Here is a 17,390-nt window from a genome sequence, read left to right as displayed (position 1 = left end):
CATATTGGGAGTGTTTTTAGTTTCTTGCAAATGTGAATGGACTTTGTTGATTAGATGTGATGAATAGTACTTTAATTGATTTCAATACTTGTAAACAGTCTATTCTTGTGATGTTTGTAATTAGTTTTGTGGTGGGTTGTTATGTTGGAGCAAACAGGTGGCTTGCATGGTGTTATAAGGTGGTTTAAATTCATATTGGGAGTGTTTTTAGTTTCTTGCAAATGTGAATGGACCTTGTTGATTAGATGTGATGAATAGTACTTAATTAATTTCAATACTTGTAAACACTCTATACTTGTGATGTTTGTGATTGGTTTTGTGGTAGGTTGTTGTGTTGGAGCAAGTGGGTGGCTTGCATGATGTTATAAGGTGGTTTAAATTTATATTGGGAGTGTATATTTATGTGCAATGTATATTTGTTTAAGTATTAATATAGACTTGTGCATTCATGAATGGGATGGAACTTTATTTAAGTAGCTTATAGACTTAGATATTAGAATACATTATGCATGAGTTGTCTTATTTGTGGAGAATTCAAATCATAATTTTCTTCATAAAAGAGTGTTGATGGCCATTTCGGAAGCCCAAGTAGAAGGAAGAAGCCCAGCAACACGGATAGAAAGGAGTATTGGCAAACAGATGGAAAACCCATTAAGCCCAAGGGGCAAGAATAATGGATCACAGGCCCATGAGACAAACAAATGGGTCTTGAAGAGGTAAATGGGATTAAAGGAGTCCGGAAAGAGAGAAAAAGCAAACCATGGGCAATATATGATGTGGAAAAGTGAGAATGGGTCGCGACAAACCCAAAGTAATGAAAACAAAGAAAGTAAGGAGTTGATGGCAAGCCTATGAACCCCAAAGATGAGGAATAACAAAATTGGGCTGGGGAAGCCCAAAGAATTTAGTAAAAGCTCATGGTGATGCGAAGTTAGGAAAAGGGCCGAGGAAGCCCAAGGAAAGCAAACGGGCCCGGGATGTCCAAGGGAAAACAAATGGGACACAGGAGCCCACTAGTAATGTAATACAAGAACCAATGGCCTTACTGGGCCATTAGGGGAAGAATAAACAGCAGGCCCAAAGGGATCCAGCCAGATTGAAACAAAACAAACTCCACAACAGGAATGATAGAGTGATATGGTAGGAAATAGTAGTAGGAAGAATGGGTGGGCTGAGGAAAAAAGCAAAGCCCACCATCAGGTAAGGCCCAGCCCCAAATAGGGCAAGCCATAAAGGAAAGGGAAACTAGAAAATGGTCGAGAATGGATGGCAGACTATGCAGACCAACCACGGCAGACACATGAGCAGCAGGCAAATTTTGAACATATATGGAAGAGAGGCACGCGCAAGGCCCAGACTCCACCAGCCTGTACCTAGCCAATACAGGATGCGGTGAGGTTATGGATCAGAGGTAAGGGGGTATGGTTTGGTGGTGGGGAGAGGGGAAAACCTATTTTGGGGTTCCTGCTAAGGCTCTTTTAGAGGAAGTGTCCTGCTGGGATGACACACCACCTAAACTGGCAAAGATGAGCTGGAACCACTAGGTGCATGCCATGAGGGATAGGGAGAGAGAAGGCACCCACACCGTAGCAGGAAAAGGTGCCACGGCAGACAAATAAACAAAATAGCTATCTTTTGTCTGACGATGGGGAGTGGCTCACAGTCGGACCAGTGGTGGTCGGCAGGTACACCTAGACCATACAAAGGTGGTTAAGGGTTAAAATAGTAAGATCCGAGCACGGCAGGCACTATAAAGAGGCCCTTGCCGAGTACAAGAAAAAAGTGGAACAACACAATAACAATAGTAAGTACTACGGTATTTTGAAAACTTGATAACCAGGAAGTAGAAAAGAAGGATTAAGAAAAAAGGGAATATTAGAAAGGAAGGAGAGAAAAAGATAGAGAGTGAGAACGGCAGATATGCACCAAGATGTTCTTAGGTGCCAACCACTCAGGTCCATTTCCCTCAAAGTGATTAATTTCTACGACAGGATCTCCCTGAGATTATTCACTTTGAGAAAAGGTGTTCTTCCTTTCTGATTTCGGTCCTGCAGATCAAACTCAATCTAATTTATTTACTCTCTCAGCAAGTTCACATACCATCCACTAATTCTCTTTCACTTTTCTTATAAAACTATTGTTGTTAAAACTGTAGTTATCTTTTTCTTAAAAATGAGGTTTATTTGTTCACCTTAATAAAGATCTCAAAGTATTTGATTTTATTATTATTATCATATTTGCCTGCCGTAACTCACTTGAAACAGTTATGCCCGTCGTAAGTATGTTCTTGGCAGACGAGACATAATTTGTGCAAAAGCCAAACTAAGTTGAGTTCCAATTGGACCGGTCTCAACTCCCGCACCTAGAACACTCAGGTCCCATACCGCAGGAGGCAGCCCAACCCACTTTAATAAAAAAGGCCCACTACAAAGAGATTAAACAATATCATTGTCTAAACTATAAGGTCTTGATTTCAAAGACACAGTTAAGAAGATTGAATATTAAAAGATTCAAGTAGTAGTTTTTTCAAAGTACATCTTTTTAAAATTTCATTCTTCTTAAATACAAAGTGTAAGTCCTCCAGTTTGGTATCACAAACTGATGTGCTTAAGGAATTTGTGAAGCTAATCAGAAGATTGGTTATTTCTTTCATTTGTGGAATCCTTGTTTCTGGTGGCAGTACTAAAATCAAGCTTCCAAAATCAATCATATTCAAAGGTCATGCTTAGTTGTGTCTACACTTGCACAATAGGTTTCAAAGAATTTTAAATGCTTATTTATATGTTCACATGACTTGGAAGGGTTATGATGACGCTTTTACTTATGGGGGTGGTTCAACTTTAAGTTAAAACATTTTTTGGTTAGTACTTTATTTTAGCAATTGACCCATAGTACATGGTTTGACTACTCTTAATGCATTGTTAAAAATGTTTCTTATAATATAGTTAATGTTTTTACTTTACGATTTTAATGTAGTATTGTTTTTATATTTTTGCAGATTTTTTATTGGTGGCTTTTAGGAGATTTACTTTTGGCATTACTTGAAGACATATGAGAACATCTTCCATTAGTTCTAATTATATTATGCTACACTTTTTGTATTGTAATAAAACATCTTGAGTTATTGTATATGTTGCAAAGAATTATTGTATGAAATGAGTTTGAATTGAATACTTGTTTTATTTTTTACTTGTGAAATGTATGGATATTTTTTTATAAATGTGTTGTTGAAATAAATGTATTATTCAAATGTGAGGTTTTAATAATATAATAATAGGTTACAGGTTAATATCAAAGCTTTGAAAAAAATAAAAAATATAGCAACAAAAAATTGTTTTAATGACAAAATATTTTGTTGCTAAATGTAGCAAAATTTTATAAGAAATGGTTTTAGTGATGAAAACTTTCGGCACTATCTGTGCCTGGATTTTCTTAAAAATAGTTTTAGTGACGAACTTTTTCGTCACTATATGTAACCGAAAATAGTTTTAGTTTTAGTGACGGAATCATTTGTCACTAAATATGATTTAATAAACTAAAGTGTTTTTAGTGACGAGATATTTTCGTCACTGAATGGTGTTTTTAGCGAGGAAAACATTTAGCGACGAAACGTTTTCGTCGCTAAAAGTTTTTTTTTTTTTTTTTTTTTTTTTTTTTTATAAATCAAATCGGACTTTTAGTGACGAAATTTTTCATCACTAGGACTTTTAGTAACGGGGTTTCAGCGACAAAATGAGTTTCATCACTAAAAGTCCGATTTCGTCACTAAAGGTCCTTAGTGATGAAAAACTGGACTTTTACTGATGAATTTTTTCATCACTGAAAATACGTTTTGTTGTAGTGGTGGTAGACTAATTTTAAAATATTATGAATTTTTTGTAAATTTTTTGTATGTCCTTAGTACTATTGTAATAATATTATGTGGACTGACTCTTCAAATAGATTATATTTTAAGGCATCGTAAGAATTGAATACGGTATGTAACGAGATTTATTATTGACGTGGTTTCAAATGCAAGCCCGACATGTTTGCACCATCTCTCAAAGCAGCCCTCTAATTGTTCACCTTGTTTTTAGGGCCATATGGGAGAGCTTGTGAAAAATGAGTTTGACTTACCTCCAATACTTTTTTAATTGGACATCTTCTTTTATTTTAAATATACTATGACAAGTAGTAGTGGGTTTTAATCTTCACAATTTATTTAGTTAGTGGGTGATGTGTTAGTTTTTCATTAAAACAAAAAGATATTTCAGTTAAAAAAATATTGGAAGTAAGCCGAACACGTGAAAAATGTCCATTCTTGTCTTTAAGGAAGCATCATTATTGTCTTTCACACAAAGTTGTATTTCCAAAATGATCCTTAAAAGTCAAATAAAAAATGATATTCTCTTTTCAAATGTGTGTGTATATATATATATACATTATATTTTGCTATCAATAAAACTTTCAAATATAGTTAAGGGTGAGTAGGAAAAACTAAAAATATGAGTCACGCGATGGACACAACAAAAATTAACAACAATTTCACTATATTTTTCAATTAGGCTACCACGTCATTAAAAAAAAAAATGGTGATAGACTTTGGTAAGCCTATGTTTGAGGTGGTAGATTAATTTTAAAATGTTATGAAATTATTGTAAATTTTTATCGTGCCTCTAATATTATTGTAATAACTAATAATATTATGTCATTAACTTTTCAAATAGGTTTATATTTTAAGAAATCAAAAAATGGAATAGAGCATGCATGTAACGAGATGTATTACCGATTTGGTGTCAAATGCTCACCTGCCAAGTTTGCAGCCTCTCTCAAAGCATTCCTCCAACTGCTCACCTTGTTTTGAGGGCCATCGATCAGGAGTCCTTGCGCAAAATTTCCAGTTTGTTCTCGCACCTTGGATGGATCACATTGTAGAAAACAGGTAGCACCTTTTGCCCTAACTGACTTTTGCATTCCATGATTTTCACTAGCTCATCCAGCCACCACTCCGAAGTAGCAAAGTTTCTCGAGAACACCACAACTGCAATCCTTGAGCTCTCGATTGCCTTCATGAGCTTGGTCTGAATAACTTCCCCTCTTGGAAGGTTTTCGTCATCTCTATACACACGAATCCTTCTGAGCTCTAAAGCGGTCCAGAGATGAGCTGTAAAAGCTGTGCGGGTATCGAGGCCATGAAAACTAGTGAAGACATGATATGTCGATGTTGGGGTCGATGAGGATGGAGCAGAGCTTCTTTGGCCCATGGGATGAGCCACGGTTGCAACGCACAGACCTTATTGATCAGGTAAGACCTGTCTGCTTGCATATACTCAAGAGCAAAGGATACAGCTGAAACTCTGTCATGATGATAAGCAGGTAGTTTAATTTCCACTCAACAAATAGCAGTAACATGGTCCAAATGAAAGCACAAGTGCCGAAATTATCAGGACAACGCTACTCATAGCTGAACTGTTACGAGGAAACTTCTTTTCTCTGGGGATAAATCTATTTATACTTTTAATCCATTTATTTTTTTTTATTTTAAAAAAAATTATCTTAAATTTTACGCCCTTTTTTAACCTTTCGAACTGGAGACGGAGATATCAAGAGGCTCTTGAAAATTTTCAATATTATATAGTGCTTTATATTATTTTAAATTTTAATTAAATATCAAATTCATACTTTGGCATATATATGGCTTCCTACCTAAAACAATAACAAAATGACATAGTTATCAAAACAAAAAAAGAAAAGAAAAAACAAAATGACATAGGCTTATGTATGGTTCTTAATTACAATACATTAAGTTTTTTTTAATTGAATTTAAATACATGAGAACATTGACAAATGAAGCGAAAACAATATTATCTCCTTTAGGGATAATTAAATTTAAATATATATATATAGCTATGTTTTTGAATTTAATTGATGAATCTAATGTATTGTTGTAAGCTAAAAGATAGTTGTTTTGTGAAATTTTATTACAAAATTAATGATATATGATTTTAGAATTTAAAAGAAGGTCAAGTTCCATTTTGATATATCCTTAATATTTGAGTTGAAATATATCAAGAAATTGTTATTTGCATCTTTTATTTTGTTACTATTTCGTTAAAACTGAAGACACTATTTTTTTATTTTATTTTATGTATTGATAATTTAAATTTTAATGTATTTATTATTATTGAATGATTTTTTTTTTGGCCCCTAAGGCAAATTCCCGATTCCATCCAGATTCAACAGTTATCAAGCCATCCTCTTCACTCTTCAAAGTCAAATTTCTTCTACAAAACTTCGAGCATTTATTTAATTATTTATTTTTATTGCTGTTTTTGACAGTGTCTTATCTTCCTCGGCGGAACACTTTCTCTTTATCAAACAGTTTTGGGGTGTCCTACATTTCCTAGTTTGCTCAATTAAAACTTTAAAACGTAGAGAAGATACTCTTACCCCCTTTTGTCTAGCCCGATTCTAAAATATGCAGGCACTGTTTTTCATTTATTCGTATATAATCCAGTTTGCATAAATATATTAACAATCGAAGTTGAAATGAAGCCAGGAAGAAAAATAAGGCAATCACAATCACACAAATCGTAACCCCAAAAATGATCTACCGAAAGTAGTAAAAAAAAAAAAAAAAACCCTCAAAAGTTGAAAGTTCGAATCCGGAATCCAAGAGTAAAATTGTCAATTTTTTTTTTTCAAGGAAAGTGAAATTGCCATGCCATCTGCTTGCTACTGTGTGCACATAGTAAATTGACAGTTAACACCACTTTATCTGAAATCCCAAACAAGGCAATTTCGGGGAATTAAGTGACATGTTTAATAAAATTTGACCACCGTTGCTTGTAGTTATGAAAATTATATAAGTTGTAACTTAAACATAACCCAATTTTTAATTTAGTTTGGTTTCTTATTAATATTTGCAAGTCACATGAAGTGAAACTTGAGGTGGCTGAGAGATTTTTAGCTCCACCAATTGGTACTTTCTAGTGTTTTATCTAGAATTTAAATTGATACCATAAGCGATTTTAATCATTAATATTTAAAGTAATTGCTTTTAGTCTCTTACATGAAATAGCCAAATTAAAAATTGATACGTCATAATTCCGTAGGAACTAAAAATAGCCACTTTAAGGAGGTGTTTGGTTTGTGTTTTCAAACAACCATTTTCAGTTTTTAAACAACATTACACGTATTTTCACACATTTTTTCACCCACACGTATTTCCACAAATGTTTTTAAACAACAATTTTCAATTTTTAAACACATGTATCAAATAAGCCCTAAGTTTGTCAAGCCTAAAAATGATCACTTTAAACTCATAACTCAAAATTAGAGACCAATATTGTATTTTCCTTTATTGTATATATCTTCTAATTAAGCACACCTCTAATCTATATCATCAATATCAACGATAGTGCTACGTATAAAGACAACAATTTCATAATAAAAAAGTTCCTATATTTAATGGTTGTTAACCTTGGGCTTTAACATAAAGGTTATACTCATTGCACACAAGCTATTACCTACATCCCATTTTTTAATTAATTCATGAATTGAAGCTATGATTTCCAAATTTAAAGGTCAAAATCGTGATTTCAAATTCCAGTTATATTTAAAAAATGGAGTTTATGTAACAATTTGTGTAATAAACACAAACCATCTAATTACTGTTGATCAATTAATTCGTTGATTAAGTTATTGGGGTCTAAGAGAAGCAACTTTTCACAAAGAGTGACAACTCTTCATGAAGACGTCAAATTGCTAATACTGGGTAATAAGAAACCACACGTAGACCAGAGGAGCCAACTGCCTGGCATGTCCTAATCCATAGGTGCAAAATTAACAAAGCCGACGAAGCTTTCTGTAATCGAGTTATTTTATCCTTACCGCTCCTGCAATGGTTTGCTTACTTGACTGATATTGCCAACAACAAACTATACATAGAGATTGAAGTTATCGTACAATTTATCTTTAAATAAAACTGGATATATCTATATGTAATTGAGTTTGAGATAAAATTATCAATTTAAAAAAAAAAAAAAAATCTTTCTACATCTTATGCCCTCAACTCACCAAAAGAAAAGAAAATTCCTGTCTAGGGAGCCCTGTTCTCAAAGAACATAGTCCCTTGCAGATTTTCATGGAAGTAGGGTAAACCACGTCCCCAATCGGAAGGTTGATCCTACAAAATTAAGGGGAAGCAGAGAGAATATTAATTAGAACATAAAAACCACTTATGAAACTCTTTTACAATTGTAATATAAACAGGTCCTATTAGGTTGCATGAGAGTTATAAAATTCACCTGTAAATAGAAAATGTTGATTTTCTTATCACCAGCCAATAGTGCTTGATCTATTGAAGCAACTGCATCAAGAAAATCATCCGTATGGGGCACGGGTACATTCTGGATCCTCGCTTTAAAATTGGATCGGCAATACTCCGTATCATTCCAATAAATCAGTTTGACCCCAAACTTCTTCAGTTGGAAACTGCCTCTAACTTGTATTGAATACTCCACTACATCCCCAGCTTCCAACATCCATACAATGTCATGTAGCGGTACAGAGTGCAACCACATATTTTCCTGACTTGGGTTTACTCGACAATTCCTTTTTTCATACTGCCACTCGATGCCCTTGGTATTATTTTTGAATTTACATATGATATCAAATCCATGAATATCATGAAATCGGGTTGCAAATACAACACATAAAAGCCAACCTTGGATCTCTTGCTTCAACGGTGGGGGTACAACAACAAAAGATAAAATTGATCCCGTACTAATGTTGTCAAACCACTCTGGAATCTCACCCCGAGATAGGAAGCAGCTAATACTGACGGTTGCAATCAATTCCTATTACATTACATCATGAGTAGCGAGTTATGGTCCAAAATCCCAGTTCAATCAAACTAGAAATTAAAGAGAGAGAGAGAGACAGACCTCGAAAAGCTTTGTAGAACTCTCCTTTAATAGTTCAGAGTAATTTACAAATATCCATTTCAAGAACGTGGCAAATTTTTCATATATCGCTTCTAAACCTTTTGAAAGCTGCTTTATTAGAAGTGTTCTGCATGAGCTAGATTCAAGCTTGAGTTCATCAATGAAATTTATAACAACTGATAAATGAAATCGAGCGATGCTTGCAGTTGACATTGTTAGAATGGGTCTCAGGAATGATCTTTGAATTCTCAGGTCCTTAACTAGTACGCCTGGTGGAAGTTGTAATCGTGGGAGTGGGAGTGGGGTCCCAGTCATGAGACCATGTCTAGCTCCGAATTGAGTTCTTTCTAGAAGTCTTGCATAGTTTACGAGATCCTCCACCGCGAGATTGGTGAATCTTGAGAAAAAATCATGTTTTCTCTCTAGGGAATGCAAATGGCTGATAGTAAACATTTCCTGAATCTGTTCTCCCACCCAAAAGAAAAGTACTGAATTAACATCCCATTGAATTCAACATATCCAAACTATCCAAGCCAAGAAAGATGAAAACAAATACTTGCATACCTTGAATTGTCCGACTCCTCTCATACACGGGAGAGCCAAACCCTCTGGTTCCCTTTCAAAGGTTGTATTCAGAACATTTACATCAACCTCCACAAAAGTAGCTTTCTCCTTCAGAGGTGGTTGTGGCTGAGAAGGATGATGAGCTGCTGCACTATTGGACCGCCTTGGCTTCCCCGGAAAATAAATGATGTAATCCTGCAACAGATTGAGGCAGCAGTCGTCATGAATTTCAACTCCAGTACAAAAAATACTAGAATTTTCTAGTGCAATCAATTCCTCTTCAATTAATTCATGAGTAATGAGTTAAGGTCCAAAAACCCAGTTTTCTAAGACAAAAGAGAGGGAGAAATTACCTTCCCCGGGAGAATGTGAAATGCTTGCCTTATTATTGATGGCGATTTGGGTTTAAGTCCTGTTTCCCTGTCGTTTACACGTTTCATGAACTCGTCAATCTCTTGGGGAAGCTCAAGGTTATTACAGTATGTAAGATCGAAAGTAACTAGTTTGTCGAGACATATAACAGACTTGTGAACCTCGACCAAACTATTACAATTATTAAGAACCAACACCTCCAGATTGATGATCTCCGAGAAATCTGGTGTTCTCCTTAGGTTAGAGGAATGACTAAAATCAAGAAACTTCAACTTTCTTAGAATCTGCTCCCCACCAAAAAAAGAAATATTGAATTAATATCCGTATGAATTCAATAGATCTAAACGAGAAAGAAGAAAACAAATCTTGCACACCTTGGTTCCTTTCCAAAGTTCTATCAGCTTACTATAAGGCATGTAAATAGCAACAAGGTTTTCCATGTGCAAGTCTGGTGGTATGGATTTAAGAGGGAACCCATACCATTCCAGATATCTTAGCCTCCTAGAAAGACATTGAAAATTCCCCCGAAGTTGTGCATAATTTAGTTGAAGCACTCTTAGCTGTTGCATATTCACAAATGCTCCGGATTCCACCTGTAAATTTTGGTCCTTGGACAAATTTAGCATAATGCCTTCAACAGAATCTGTTCCCTAAAAAGAAAGAGCATTTTGTAAAAGTTAGATTTTAAGGAAATAGCAATTTACATGAATATATAGAATAATAGGTTGAGAACGCCACTGTGTACATATAAAAACAAGGGTAGCGTCCCATTATTGATTGCAATAAAAAGACAAAAGTGCATTCTGCATTGCATAGTTTGAGGGACAAATACTATGTCTCTGGTTCCTCAACCAATGTGCTATGATGAATACAGAAACAAATCAACTATTTTAACACTAAATAAGATAAGTTAGTCTTATAGTCTGACCCAATCAACATTATAGTTTAGAAATCTAAAATCTTACCCCGTGATATTGCAGTACATCAATGACATCCTCATGAAGCCATAGTCGGCAACGTTTTCCAGGAAATTTGGGGGATTTATTGCGGACAACTTCTCTACCCATGTCTCTGATGATATCATGCATTGTCAACCGGTTCGAGCAGGTTTCAATTGTTACAAGGCATCGCCGAGCCAAAACCCCTAGATCGCTTTCAAGGATTGAATTTGAGTCTTGGAGTATTTTGAATACATAATATTTTTCCATTCCAACAAAGAAGCATGCAATATCTAGAAACAACTCTTTCTGCGTGTCACTTAGTAAACAAAAACTCACCATTATCTTCTTTTGAATTTCATCATGAGGTATTAGTCTTAATTTTTTCAATGCATCTTTCCATTCAGTTGTGCTCATGTCGGACAAAAAAGAACCTAAAACTTTGAGTGTCAGTGGAAGCCCCCTAGCAAAATATATTACTTCCTTTGATAACTCTACATAATTTTCCTTAGGTTGGTCTTTCCCAAATGCATGCCAACTCAAGAGCTGAATAGACTCATGGTAATCCAGTGCTAGCGGCGTATATATCTCATTAATCTCATCCAATTTGAGTATAGACTTATCTCTTGTTGTAATGATAATTACACTTCCTGGTTGAAAATGACCACGCATAATAGCCAGTTTATCTAATTGGTCCTGGTGATCCACATCATCAAGAACAACAAGAACCCTTTTACACCACGCTCTATTTTTTATTACGGTAGTTCCTTTATCAACAACTTCTACTTTTCTATTGTCATTTACATGGACGCTGGAGAGAATCTGGTTCTGTAAATAAATCAAACCTTGTGATTGCTTAGCAATTTCTCCTACATTTTCAAGGAAGCAACTTGATTCGAACCTTCTTTGTAGTTGGTTATAGATAGCTTTGGCAATTGTTGTTTTACCAATGCCGCCAATCCCCCAAATCCCAACCATACAAACATCACTGGAATGTTTGTTTAATAGCTTATTGAGTTCTTGCATTCGAGACTCAATTCCAACTGGGTGGGATGCAACCGTAAGGTGTGCCAACTCATTTAGTTTGCCGGAAATGTCTTCAATAATTTTCCGTATAAATTTTGACTCAAAACTGCAAGTTGTATCCGCAGTAAAAATATAAATCAGTGATAATGTAATATAAGATAAAATTAACCTCGAAAATTATAGCAAAATCCCGAGAAAATATAATTGGTTCCGTACATGTATTTTTTCGGATAAAATGAATAAACTACTTCAAAAGTGATAGTAGTAGCCAATATCAGAAGAGAGAATTTCCCATTGGAAACTCCAGTGATACAGTTCTACATCTATATTCTATAATAATGGAGTAGAGCCACAAACAATTTTACGAAGTTTCTATAAACTGCTGATGTGGAATGGCCCTTAGAAAAAATGAAATGCACATCATATATTAGAACTAAAATTTCATTAAATGCACTCTCTCAAAAAAAAAAATTATATATATATTAAATGACTTTCTAAAAAATAAAATAAAATCAACTATCTCCCTTCCTTCCCTTTTTGCAGTTTTCTTTTTTATAAATACAGAGGGATATCAGATTTAGCTTCATTAAAAATTGCTGCACTACACAGAAACTCCTAAAGCCAAACGAGATATACCTTTAAGCTTCGTTTGGTTAAAAGAGTCAAAAAATGAAAGTATTGAAAATAAGAAGAAGATAGAAAAATGAAAAGATAAAATTTATTTTAGTTTTTTCTCGTAGTAGTTGGTTTAAGAGTAAAAAAATAAAAAAATAGAAAATATAATTTGTATAAATTTATTTTTATGCTTTTAATAGGAAAAAGAAATAAAAAATAAAAAAATACAAATAAATAAAAAAATAAAAACACCAAAAGTGTAAAGAGAAGGACGAAAAAAAGCTAAAAAAGGAAATTTATAAATAAAAAATAAGAAAACGACAAAAAAAAATTAAAGGAGATTAAAAAAAGAAAAGGACAAAAAAACTAAAAAAAGGAAATTTATAAAAAAACAGCTGACACGTAATAAAAAGTCAACGTGTAAAAAAAAATTGACAAAACGGGAAAAAAAAAAAAAAAAGCAGGAAAGCATAGAAAAAGAGACTGTGAACAGTAGCAGAGAGTTTTTTTTTTTTTTTTCCAAACATTCTGATAATTTCTCTTTACTTTGATGAAAATTTTTTTTGGTGAGCCTGCGGATAAAACACCCAGATTTACCATTTATTTTTCTTCTTCTTCCCTCACCTTTCTAAGCACATTCTAAAAAAAAATTTCATCTTATTTTCTCTTCAAAATTTTTTATCCAACCCATATCACCTTCAAACAAACCCACCTTAAGTTTCAAAGAAAATGGCCTTCTGGCCACCGACCCAAAACACCACCGTAGCCGTACGGTCCATAGTCTCACAAACCCCCCATACTCAACGTCTTTGAAAAACACGATGATGCTATTAGAAACACAAAAAGCCAAAGAAAATTACCAATGATGGGAAGGAGAGAGATGGGCGTGCAAGCCAACAAAAAATTGTGGATTATTTGATTGGCAGTTCAATTTATAAAAATATATATTTTTACTTAATTCATAACAATTTTTTTTAAGAATTTTATAAAATTGTTTACTGCTCTAATAATAATAGATTGAGCAAGATAATGAATTACCGATGTTCTTCCTTTTGCGAGTGCCATCCGGACAAGTTTGCAGCCTCATTCAAAGCAGCTCTCCACCTCTTCACCTCGACTTCCCCAAAACGCTTCTCATAACTGACAAACGCTTTTTCCGAACTCCCCTTTTGATTTCGAATGTGGGAAGGATCAACCTCGTAGAAAACGGGCAGCACAATTTGTTGCAAGTTCTGCATTCCATTATCTTCGCCAGCTCTCTCAGACACCATTTCGAATTAGCGTAGTTTTCTGAGAACACTATAACGGCAATCCTGGACTTCTGGATTGCCTCCTCAAGCTTGGACCATATATTTTCCCCCGTCTCAAGCTCTCTGTTATCTTGAAAGCTGTGAATCCCACTCCGGTCCAACGCCGCAAAGAGGTGATCGGTAAACTTGTAGCGGGTATCTTCGCCACGGAAACTAACAAAGACATCGTAACTCCATGTTTGGTTGGATGAGGATGAGGATGGGGATGAAGAAGAAGAACAGGTTTCTTGGGCCATGATGGATGAAAGCATAGCAAATTGACAAAAATCAGTGCACCATGTTTGGTGGGACATATAATGCTTGTATAGCCTATAGACTTGGTGGATGATCTTATATTTATGTGATTGCAGGAAAGAGGAGAGGAAGGAGGAAACGATGGAAAGGGGTTGGAAATAATGGGGCAGTGAAGACTGAATTGTCCGAGGCTTCCTGTGCAGGCGTGGACTCTTTCACTATTGGCGTTGCAGCTAACGCGTCTGCTTTTCTTTATTTTGTCGGGTCTTAAAATTTTTTTTTTTTCCGTTTCATATTCTGACTGTAGTATCAGAATAAGTGATAGTACCTTGTACGTACTACATAATTTATACTTAGAACAGTTCGTAGCCTCTTCGTCCTTTTCTTCCTTTTCTTTTGCAAATAAAATTACATTAATGAAATATTTATAAAAATAAATTAAATCAATAATTACCTTTTGCTTAGGTGTGTGTTTGGAATGTGTTGAATTTTTTACCTTATTTTCACTTTCAATTTACTTTTGCTATTATTTATGGGTATTATTGCACTTTTTCATACTATTTATGAGTCCAATTATACTATTCAGTTTATTTTTTAACATTTTTTTTACACTTTCAATAAAAAGTTTTCACTTTCAAATAAATAAGCTATTCCAAATAGACACTAAGTTTTGGTTTTTGATATCTACTGCTACTCCAAATTAGTGTGTAGCTTCACATGTGTGTAATTAAAAATAATCACAATTATACGGTTCAATTATACATTTTTTTAGGAGAGGTTCTAAATTATATATGATACTAGTCGCTAATCCATGCAATGCACGGGAACTTAGAGTAAAATAATTTTATGAAATATTAAATTGATTATGAAACTATATCATTGCATAAATAAACTATATTCAGTTTATTTTTTAACATTTTTTTTTTACACTTTCAATAAAAAGTTTTCACTTTCAAATAAATAAGCTATTCCAAATAGACACTAAGTTTTGGTTTTTGATATTTGCTGCTACTCCAAATTAGTGTGTAGCTTCGCATGGGTGTAATTAAAAATAATCACAATTATACGATTCAATTATATATTTTTTTAGGAGAGGTTCCAAATTATATATGATACTAGTCGCTAATCCATGCAATGCATGAGAACTTACTTGTTTGTATGGTAGAGTAAAATAATTTTATGAAATATTAAATTGATTATGAAACTATATCATTGCATAAATTGCTCCTATCGGACTTGAATTTGTGTTACAATTTAATGAAGAAGTCAAAGCTTAAAATATTAACGAATCGGAAGATTTATTGCCTAAGAATTGTTGAAACAAAACAAAATATATATAGCTACACAATAGAGAAATAAAAGAGAAAAATTAGTTATCTTCAAAAGAATTACCCATGGTATAGTTGTTGAAATTTGTCAAACATGTTCAAATATTGCTAAAACTAATGCAAAAAGTCAGATGTTAAAACTTCCAAAATGTCAAAAAATAATTTCAAAAAATTAGAAGATTCTAATCCTAGAATTATTGAAACAATAGAAAAAATATATGACAACAGTCACTACACATAAAAGGAAAATATAAGAGAAAGATATCGTTGAAATATGCCAAACAATTTCAGATAATGCAAAAAATAAACCCAAAAATTCAGATGAAACTAAAGAATTAGAAAATTTGGTGCCTACAAATTATTGAAACACAAAAAAAAAAAAAAAAAAAAAAATGCAACCACACAGAGAAATATAAAAGAAAGATGTTCTACACTCAAAAGAATAATCCATTGTTATAATTGTTGAAATCTTCAAGAAAATTTCAAATATTACAAAAAATTAATCAAAAAGTCAGCAGTTAAAACACAATGAAATTATTTAGATGAACCAATCTACTGGTGGGTTGAACCTAAAGCCAAGTTTACCCTAAGATAATAGCTTTGTTGTTGAGACTTGAGATCGAAATTATATATATAATATATTACAAAGGAGTATGATAAGCTTAGAACTATGAGCTGATAGAATTTATAAGTATAATGGCATTGTAAATCTATCCCAAAAAGCCAGATATATCCCCCCTCCAAAAAATAAAAAACTTTTGATACATACACGGTATTAACGTAGAGTTCAAGAATTTTAAGGTATTTGATTTTTATTTGGACTCCTTTTTAGTGGAGAATGTATATATATATATATATATATATATATATACACAATCAGTTGGTGTATTTTTTTTATTATGAAATTTTGTATTCTTTAGAACTCTACTTTGGATTGATACAATTTGGGTTTGTATTTTTAAGTTGTTATTTTTTTTTTCAATCTAATTGAAGAAATTAAAAAATAAAATAAATTGTAATGAGGTGTAAAAAAGTTAAATAATTTTGTTTTTAAAAAAACTATTTATAATATAATATAGGGTTATGGATTCCTAATCAAATTTGGTTATATATATATATATATTAAAGGATGATTATGTTGGTAGAGTCCATTTGATATAAAATTTAAATCCTATTGAACTTAAAAATGATATATACTTGTTGAGTCTCATTTGATATAATTATAGAGTTTAAATCCTATTGAAATTATAATTTCTAATCAACGTTAATATTAAAAAAAAAAAAATAAGAGAGAAAATGTGATTGATAGATATAAGGAAATATGATAGAATTCTTTTTTTAATAAAAATGTCATCAACGTAGAAATTATCAAATTAATAGAGATATATTCCGTTTTTTGGGATAGATTTATATTAATAGAGTTATTTTATAATTTGTTAGGATTATCTAAAAATTCCTTGATTAGGTGATAATTTAGGTCTCCTTTAAATATAGTGGTTGTATGGCACCAAATAACTAAATTTAATTTTTAAAAAAAAGAAATTTAATAAATTTTCTGCAATTTGGTACTATAAAATTGAAAGAATTAAATTAAATTAAATCAAATTTAAAAATATAAATAAAAATGTTAATGTGGAAAATTGTGGAGAGGTCAACCAAAAGTCAAATGCTTCGGTTATGTGTGTGTGTATATATATATATATATATATATATAATTTAGAATTTAATTGGTTTTAGATTCTTCGGTTTTTATACTCAATAATTCACTTACCACAAAAATTAAAAATTTAGATGTGGCGGAAAATTAGACTCCAATTTAAAATCTAATTGGATTTGGACCATTTGATTTTTACACTTAATAAATTAATTACTTGGCATAAAATTAAAAATTAAATGAGACACGTGGGGTAAAATTGAAAATCCAATTAAATTTTAATTGAATTTTCTCTAAAGTTTGGCTATACATATATATATATATATATATATATGTATGTATATACATGGTCAAATCCAACAAAAATAAAATCTTAATATTGAAATGGAAGAGAATTTCATTTTAAAAGCGTTTTTCTTTCC

The 17,390-nt window shown here is 32.8% G+C and overlaps 1 protein-coding gene across 2 annotated transcripts; it reads right to left on the bottom strand.

The window, feature by feature from the left end:
• Positions 1-8,019: 8,019 nt before the first annotated feature.
• LOC115970878 (TMV resistance protein N-like) lies at positions 8,020-14,092 on the bottom strand. Of its 2 annotated transcripts, XM_031090500.1 has the most exons (9): positions 13,481-14,092; positions 10,829-11,933; positions 10,238-10,513; positions 9,845-10,147; positions 9,492-9,686; positions 8,928-9,389; positions 8,831-8,840; positions 8,289-8,788; positions 8,020-8,167 (listed from the first exon to the last, which is right to left on the bottom strand). In XM_031090500.1, exons 1-9 carry the CDS (start codon positions 13,711-13,713, stop codon positions 8,081-8,083), a joined length of 3,171 nt encoding a protein of 1,056 aa, XP_030946360.1. In that variant the 5' UTR covers positions 13,714-14,092; the 3' UTR covers positions 8,020-8,080. The 2 variants fall into 2 exon arrangements, with proteins under 2 accessions (XP_030946360.1, XP_030946359.1); XM_031090499.1 differs by having other exon boundaries at positions 8,289-8,840.
• Positions 14,093-17,390: the final 3,298 nt, after the last annotated feature.

This window comes from Quercus lobata, chromosome 12 (genome assembly GCF_001633185.2).
Source record: "Quercus lobata isolate SW786 chromosome 12, ValleyOak3.0 Primary Assembly, whole genome shotgun sequence".
NCBI lineage: Eukaryota > Viridiplantae > Streptophyta > Magnoliopsida > Fagales > Fagaceae > Quercus > Quercus lobata.
Note: the sequence above shows the minus strand (reverse complement) of the source record. Positions and strands in the feature narration are given on the sequence as shown.

Coding starts and splice junctions, on each gene's coding strand:
- LOC115970878 (XM_031090499.1), bottom strand. CDS start 13,713: ATGGTGTCTGAGAGAGCTGGCGAAGATAATGGAATGCAGAACTTGCAA. Junction 10,148..10,237: donor AACTTTGGAAAGGAACCAAG/GTGTGCAAGATT, acceptor GGTGGGGAGCAG/ATTCTAAGAAAGTTGAAGTT. Junction 9,687..9,844: donor TTCACATTCTCCCGGGGAAG/GTAATTTCTCCC, acceptor AATCTGTTGCAG/GATTACATCATTTATTTTCC.